The sequence below is a fragment of the Anneissia japonica genome, unplaced genomic scaffold (assembly GCF_011630105.1).
Source record: "Anneissia japonica isolate Jap-2015-1 unplaced genomic scaffold, ASM1163010v1 scaffold6792_len961167_cov158, whole genome shotgun sequence".
NCBI lineage: Eukaryota > Metazoa > Echinodermata > Crinoidea > Comatulida > Comatulidae > Anneissia > Anneissia japonica.
Genome location: NW_022701523.1, coordinates 377,922 through 386,754, shown reverse-complemented (window position 1 = coordinate 386,754; position 8,833 = coordinate 377,922). Strand labels below are relative to the sequence as shown.

Here is an 8,833-nt window from a genome sequence, read left to right as displayed (position 1 = left end):
GAATATTACATGTAAATATTTTTTTTTATTTGTTTGCTGTCTCTTATACACATCTAGATGTGTATAAGAGACAGATATAGGGATGCGATCCAAACAACCTCTACCTTCACTCTTCTGAAAAGAAGACTCACGGTCGTAGGCCTAATAAAAAAATCGATCCGCCCCTGGTACTTGAAAGATTAGCCTAAGCATGGAGGAATAAAATCAAAGGAGTTACATCGGAGAGTATCGTATTTTAAGCTATCTATAATTCTCCATTGCCAAGCTTCTCAAATACGGGCTAAGAATCTTAAAATTAAATAAGGCAAAAAAAAAAAAAAAAAAAAAAAAAACTTGTTTAGCGTCACACCCTCAGAAATTTTCAGGGGCGTAGGCGGGGGAGCGGATTTTTGAAATTTTTTTAAATATTTTTTTTTGCTGGCCTAGGCCTAGCCTAAGCCCTACTGTGTAGGCTTCTTAGGCCTAGAGATTTCAAAAACTGCATTGGTGCCAAGCCAAACACACACACACAGACCATAATAGACACTAAATTTTACATAAAAGATTTGTTTGTACAATATTTATTTTGGGTATTACTAAAGTGCGAGGCAGCGAGGCATGCGAGGCATCGATTTACCATTCACGAAAAGTGCGAGGCATGATCATAACGTGCTACCATTCCCCAAAAGTGCGAGGCATGATCGTAATAATGTGCTCTAATTTCTGTCACGAGCCATGAATGAGATTAATGTGAGCCATATTTTTTTTAACAAATCTACGAGGCTATAACAAACATATTCTAACTATTCTGTAAAAAACAATTAAATAATGAGAATAGAACAAAAATCTAAGACTAGGCCCTGGTCTACCTGCCAATACATTAACCACAGAACATGTAAGCTAGCGCCCTCTATTCAATTAGTTGACGCGCGTACTTTATCCAGGAGGCGAATAATGTGACGTGACGTAATAGCTGCTAAGAGCAAAGATGTCTGTTCTTGAAAACCGTGTGTTGTGCCTCCTGCAAGCTAAAAAAAAGTGGCCTTACTTTGCTAATTCATTGCCCAATATAGTGTACTCTGTTGAAATTTTGGTACGACTCGACCAAAATAATGTGCGATGTTATCCACGGCAGAAAACGATGACCAGATGCACTCTTAAATATGATATTATATTCCCTGATCCAGGGGGTGGCGAATTGGGTGATCGTCACCCCAGCAGCAACGACCGCCATATCCTCTCCTTACTGTATATTATAAAAACCAGAAAGGGCGCTATTCAGATCAGTTTGAAAGAGCTGATATGCATGAATATGCATAACCTAAGTTTCACGTTTCATGCATGATTTTAATGTTATTCAAGTTACAATTACTGGCTTTTATTTGATGCGACATGAAACAAAAAGTCTTTAAAAAAAAGGCAATTAAAGTACCAATAAAGTCTAAAGGTGAATGTTTCAGCAACATTATTTTCCTAGAGTTTTAATTTGTTTATGACATATATAAGTATACACACATTGCATTATTCTATTCGTTATATTTGTTTTGACGAGCGAAATGTTCATGAGAATGCAACATATATATTAAACCAATGCACTGAATTAACTTAATACTGTCGTAATTTGAGTCGCAATCTGTCTCCGAACGTTTATATAGTATACTAAAAGGCCGCTCGCGTTTTTCCTGAAAATATTTCAGCTATTGCCTCTGCCTCTGTTGTTAAATTTAATCTTAACACAGTGCTGAAGGATGTTATTTTATATAGGTTTATTAAAATTGTTGACCTTCAATTGGTGTAGCCTACATAGCAGTAGTAAGTGTTACATTATCTGTTGCAATGCACCCGTCTCCAATAGCAACAAGGAATAAGCTAACCACACTCTAACTTTATCTTGGAATAATGTGGTTATGTGACTCAGCTAATTATAATATTAGGCACCAAACCTTACCTATTGAGACACTTATATTCAACTTGTATGTTTTCAATAAATATAGTTATAGTATAGTATATTGTATAGTGTTTGTCTACTTAATCGTATTATCGTAGTAGAGAAATAATTACAGCAAGCAAGACCTAAATTAAAATTACCAATTAAATGAAAGTTTTGTTAGCCTACTGAAAAAAACAATACAATTTAGCTATTCATGCCTCGTGCATCCCTCGTAGCGCAAATCAATAGGCCTACCACTACTCTTGCACAACAAAGTATGATATTTGGTTTTTTAGCATCCACTATTCTTGTACATAAATCTTCAATTTCCAACGTACGCTTATAATAGCAACTCGGACGTCGTTAATAATAATAATAATTATTATTATTATTATTGTGATGAAAATTTAACAAAAATAGTTTAATGAAAGTAAATAATTTTTTGTATTTGTTAATTCCCTGACAAAATTTACTCGTCCTCCCCGACGGGGGGAGGGCCCATAGCACCCCCTCTGGCGCCACCCCTGTATGACACTCTTATAATGTAGTAAAATTCATCATCATCGATCTAATTAATCACTGTGATGTACCATAGAAAATATTACTTCATGTGCCGAAACCCTATCTTTGCACGTTTTTTTTTCTTTTTTTCTCAAATTATAATAAAGGCACGCGCATTCGAGTAGAGTATTATAGGTCATTCAGATGTTTGTGGGCAGAGATACAACTAGGTATCTTGCTATAAATAAGATGTACTGCACTCTGGCTGCACAGCGCTCTTTCGTTTATGCATTTATGTCAAAAATGTTCGTGCATGTCTTGTTGACTCACAAAAAGTGAGGGGACCAAGTACCCTTCCCCCTTAAAAATATGTGAGGGGACGTTTACAGGGGTGGCGCCAGTGGGGAGGGAGGCCCAGTTCCGGATTAACCATTAGGCAAATAAGGCACAAGCCTTGTGGGCCAGGCGAAAATGATGGGCCATCAAAAGTTGGACTGCAATATTATTTACACTCTATTTCCTGGTATTATTAGGCCAGAAAACTCGGAGACATTCTACTGTTAGAGTTGTGGCAGAGTAACGCTTCTCTCCGACACGAAAGATTTTGTGCCTGCGGCCATCGGATGTTCGTGGGGTCCATTCAATTAACATTTTTGGGGCATTTCCAAAATGTGCCTTGAGGCCAGACGATGCTTAATCCGGCACTGGGGAGGCCCCCTCGTCGGGTAGAGCTGCATCCCCCCCCCCCTGTCGGGGAGAGAAACCACAATTCGTCGGGGAGACAAAAATTTTAGATATTAGTAGACTCTAAAATTGATCAAATAAGCCTTTAAATGCCCTAAATTGTCAAAATTTCGGAGGCTTCGCCCCCTAGACCACTTTCGAGGCATTTAAAGCGACGTTTGACCACGCCCACTTTTTTATTGACGGGGACCTCGGACCCCTCCCCCCGTAGGTAAAATCCTGGCGCCACCCCTGACGTTTATTCCTTCCCCATGATTTGCGCCTATGAGTGCGTGAGAGTTCACCACTTCAGCCCCCAACATGGTTGGGGCTGAGGTGCGAAAATTTTGAGAATATGGACCTCTGGTTGCCCGGAAATCGCACTCTCATGTACCTTAAAAATCTTACCAATAGGCCTAATTCATATCAACAATATAATATAAAACAATTATTTTTCTCAATACAATTTAGGGGGTGCGATCGCACCCTCTGCATCGTCCCCCACCCCAACTGTTGAGGTCGAATTATATTATAATATGCTCTATCTTTATAAGGCTTAGGGTGTGGAGTTGTAGAAGGTGTTTTTAGTACTAAGAAAAAAAAATCCTCTTGTCACAAGATTTGAACCCAGAACTCTGGGGTTGGAAGGTCACTCACGATCTACCGTCAGCCCTACTTCAGTCTCCCAACCCCAAATTTTCATAATAGGCTAATGATAATAATACCGGTGGGATAACATGTAATGCAGAGGTGCATTAGTGGGAACAACTCAGTGGTGCAAGAAAATAAATAGGGCCTACTGTATAACGTCCATCCGGGCGTCCATCTATTTCCCCGGGCGTCCATCTATTTCCCCCCACTCGAAATTTGCATCATGCAAAAGGCAATAATCGAGCCCGGAAATAGCGCCCTCTATATAAATGCAAACAAACAAACAAACAATACAGACCTCAGCTCTTTCTCTTTCCTCGGCGATCGACTTTCTTCTCATCATCTTCGTCACCTCAGCGCATTTTCTCCCGCTCGGTGCTCTCAAATCTAGGCCCCCTAATTGAATGACAAGCAACACCGGCTTAGCTTGGGGGCTATATTGTTGATAGACATCTTAAAAGCAAGAAAGAGCATTCTTTAGGCCTGTTTGCTAGAAGAGTTTTCATCTGATAAAGGTAGGCAATGACTCGAAAGTGCTGTTTTATAGGCTAGCTGGGTTTAGCCTAGGCCAGCTTAGGCCTAGCTAGGCCTAGACGCCGGCACCTAGCCTAGCAGCATGCAAGACCTAGGTCTAGCTCTAGGCGTGCTTAAAATATAAACCCTAGATTAGTCCTAAGCGGCCTAGAAACGGGCGCTATAATTACACTGCGTAGGTCTGGGCCCCTATGTGTTATATGGCATAGATAAGGCAACTTCAAGGCAAGGCCGGATTTCTTTATTTTATAGACAATAGGGCCTACAGTAGGCCTTGGCTCAGACTCTATTTACAATACAAGTTTGCTTGCAAGGTAGGGACCATTGGAAGCAAACTAGTAATAGTAGTAGAAGGTCTAGATAGTAGGCCTAGTGTAGTGGACCAGTAGACCTAGCTAGTACGAATGACGTCCGGTTGGGCCGCGCACCAGTTCAGCCGCGAGATATTCAATGCCCAAATAAGGGTTATTGTATCGAATGCCAAGTAGTGTAATCAATGCGTGAATTAGATATCACAGTGCAATGTTGGCGACATGTTAGGGGATATACTGTACAGGGAAATCATCCAAATAAATTATATAATATAATTAATTAATCCTGCATTATGATTATGTATGATAACAAGCGTACCTATATAAATAGGTGAGCCACTCAGACAGTAATTTATTTTACTTTTTGGTAATCCTGCCGGCTCTTGGGGGAAACATGGATTACCTTTTCGAATTTTCTGAATATTTTACTGTATTGTTATGATAAAAAAAAAAAAAAGGCGAAATAAATGAAATGAAATGAATGAAATACAAGACAATTATACGTTCCAGAAAAAAGTGATTGATCGGTTACCGTATTATTTAAATAATATAATTTACCTCATGAGTCATATACAAACACGATGATAAGTGACCTATATATCAAATAGTGGCAGTTAATAATAATTAAAATAAAGTGATTTCATCAGAGTTATCATTATTAGGTGTAAACGAATGAAAAACGTAACCACAGAAAAGTGTATTTCTATTGTTATCTTCTCAGTGAAGGGCGTTTACAGTTAAAGATCTTGATTTTAGGGCAATGTATTTATTTATTTATTTTTTGATTATTTTTTTAAAAATGTTTCTAAACTATACACAGAATCATTGAAAAAACAGTGCTGGTTGGCAGCCTGTCAGCGTCGGTCAGAAATGTTTAGTGCCAGACGGGGCATCAATAATATGATTTTTTTTTGTGGCGTTTATATACTTCCTGCTTCAAATCAATCAATCAATCATTTAAGAACATAGGCCTAGTCATAATATACAACGAAACATAAAGCACCAAATACTGTAAAGCTTTAATAATATTACAAAAAATATAATAACAATCCACTGATTTGGCAGTTTATTAATATTATCAACATTCTTCTTCTCTTTCATCTTCTTCAATAATATAAACACTGTAATATGAAAATAATAAAATCCTTTGGTTTGATTATCAACATGTAAATGCATAATAATGTACATTCGTTTGTTTGAAATAGATAAAACGAAACATACGAATCTTAAAACATTATTATTATCTTACACTAAAATCCAATGTTCGTTTGTTTCAAATAAATAAAACGAAATATATGAATCTTAAAACATTATTATTAACTTACACAAACCTAATAAAATCCACTTTTCCTTTGTTTCAAATAGATAAAACTAAATATATGAATCTTAAAACATTATTATTAACTTACACTAAACCTAATAAAATCCACTGCTTGTTCTGAAACTCATCGCAGTATTAATGCCATTGAATTGCTTAAAACCATATTAATTAATTTGCAGCATAAAGACCTGATAATACAACACGAAATCATGGATCTGTAGCAGCAATAGATTAACCACACACACGAATAATAAAATCCGTTTCATTTGGTTTGATTATCAACATGATTACATAATAATGTACATTCATTTGTTCCAAGTAGATAAAATGAAGTATGCCATCTAAATCATTAATAATTAACGTACACGGAACTTACACAAACATATAAAACCCACTGTTTTGGCAAACTAATGGCAGCATTATTATGCCCTGATTTTCTTAAAACCACATTAATTATTTGGCAGCATATTAAGACCTAAAAATAAAACACGAAATAATGGATAATATAGCAGCAATAGATTAACACACGCACGTATAGCATACACTGCTTTGCGTCTACTGGGTGGAGACTTAAGAGCCGGCCACACACTGCGTCACACGACCGTCCAACTCCAACGAATCTAACTCGGCTCCCTGTGTGTGTGTGTGTGTGTGTATATATATATATATATATATATATAAATTTAAGAAGGCAAATGGGAAAAGCCCATAAAACAACAAACGGCCACATAATGCAAAACTATTTAAAATTAAAATGGATCAGTAGAGAAAATCCGATCAGAATGACAAAATAAACTAAGCATCCACTGGAAGGAGTCCCAATATCTGCAGACGGATCCGTTTCGGCCTTCCAGGCCTCGTCAGTGCAGCTAGGGTATAGACCCAAACAAGTCGCACAACCACTAATGATTACAGAGCCAAACCAAGGCAATATATATCACAGCCCAGGTGTGAATGCAAATAGTGGAATACAAGCTATGTGGCTCGATTCCAATAGATACAGAGAATATTTTGTCATTCTTAACACGTCCTACGAAATTCTTACGAGACAGCACTAGTCCGTGAATTTATGAACAAGATCGGAGATCTAAAGATGCAATCTCTACCGTGCATCAATGGCGGCCCGCTGGATCTCAATAGAGATTCCTTAATAATATATAAATTTATATATATATATATATACACATACTGTATATGCTAGACCATGCGACACCGTCTGTTGATTGTCAGTCGGTGGCAGTCTGAACGGATTGTAATTAAGAACGATCTGTTGTGCGCATTTCGTTGCATTGCGTTCTTCATAGAATCACATGGGCAGACGACCATGGGGTGGAGTGTGTGCCCGGCTTTAGGCCTAGACCTAGTGTGATATGATTTTGTATTTTTTCATTAGTTGACTTTCCTTTTAAAAAACTCTGCAATTTAAATGTTTTTTAATCATTTTCTTTTATGAATTATATTTTTATTTAATAGGATGTGTTCAACTGATGGTTCTCAGTTAGCTGCAGCCAGGAGGCAAGGCCTGTTTGTGTCTGTTGCCTCCATATGTAATGATGTAGGCTTTGGTTCAGCTGATAAAGCTTGCATTGAAACACTCACTGAAATACTCCAGAGTTGTAAGCAAAGCTAATTATTTTTTTTCATCAAATTACAGAAATATCAATAAATATATGTGAATTACTGTAACTTATATTTTGCCAGTTGTATGATGAGATGAATAATATTAAACTATGTTGAGAAAATTTATTCAATAATGTATGCAAGGTCGAGATAACAAAAACATGACATGATGACATCTCATTATGTCAATGACATAATGAGATATCATCATTTGGTTGTCAAAAAAAAATATTAGTAAATTTTAAAAAATAATAATAAAAATAATAGACATCATGGCTGGCAATGTGGATTGCTATCAGCGTCGGAGAATATTCTTGTAATTTTCTGCCAAATTTGACTCAGATAGGTTGATAAATTTGAACACCCAGATATGTACTGTATACCGTACCTGCACTGTTCAAAATTAAGCCACTTTCAAACAGACTAGGTACAATACTGAGGTAAAAACTGGTATACGACATGCACATTTTCATACCAACCAAATATTGCAATAATATTGCCATATTATAATGCCTTTTGATATGAATGGATTGCATACACACATAGGCGTAGATCCCGGGGGGATGGGGGGATGGGGGGATATATCCCCCCCAATATTTGACAAGGGGGATGGTCCATTGTATCATCCCCCCAATATTTTGACTATGTATGGGATAAAATGGAGCTTTACAGACAAAAGACTGTCACAGAAATAATTTGCACTGTCTTATGCACTTACAAAGATGAAAATTAGCATAATGTATTAATGTTGATAACAAAATTATTTTATCTGGTACCAATCTAAGCTCTTCTTTCCTTAGATGTTAGATGTGCTTGCAAAGAGAGCCACATTTCACACTGAAGGGTGTGTACGACATCAGTAATGTTATGTCAATTCCAAGAATGTTATATCTGTTGATGAGGAATTTATTGATTAGGCCTATAATAGCAAATTGCATCAATTTATTTTGAAGTTTCCAGCTTAGAGGGGGGCACATCCCCTGTCCGCACAAGGGCACACATTGGCGCTAACACCAGGCACGTAACAGGGGTCTTGAGTCAGAGTGGGTATTTATTTTAAAAATTTTTTAAAATTTTTTATTTGAACCATCTTTAAAGAGGGTACCGTAACCCTTCTAGTTTAGCCCAGTAGGTTAACTGATATTCAGGGGCCCTCTTCAATAAAATTAAAGAACAGTACAAACAACATCATTACAACATAATAATAATAATAATAATAATAATAATAATAATAATAATAATAATAATAATAATAATAATAAT

The 8,833-nt window shown here is 36.8% G+C and overlaps 1 protein-coding gene across 1 annotated transcript in view; it reads left to right on the top strand.

Annotated features, from left to right (window-relative positions):
- Positions 1-4,067: 4,067 nt before the first annotated feature.
- LOC117103569 (transcription initiation factor TFIID subunit 8-like) overlaps positions 4,068-8,833 on the top strand; it is a 15,703-nt gene continuing 10,937 nt past the window's right edge. Inside the window, exons 1-2 of the mRNA XM_033244148.1 lie at positions 4,068-4,299; positions 7,424-7,566. Coding sequence (XP_033100039.1) covers positions 7,425-7,566 — 142 coding nt within the window. The 5' untranslated portion in view covers positions 4,068-4,299; position 7,424. The remainder of the gene's footprint in view (positions 4,300-7,423; positions 7,567-8,833) is intronic.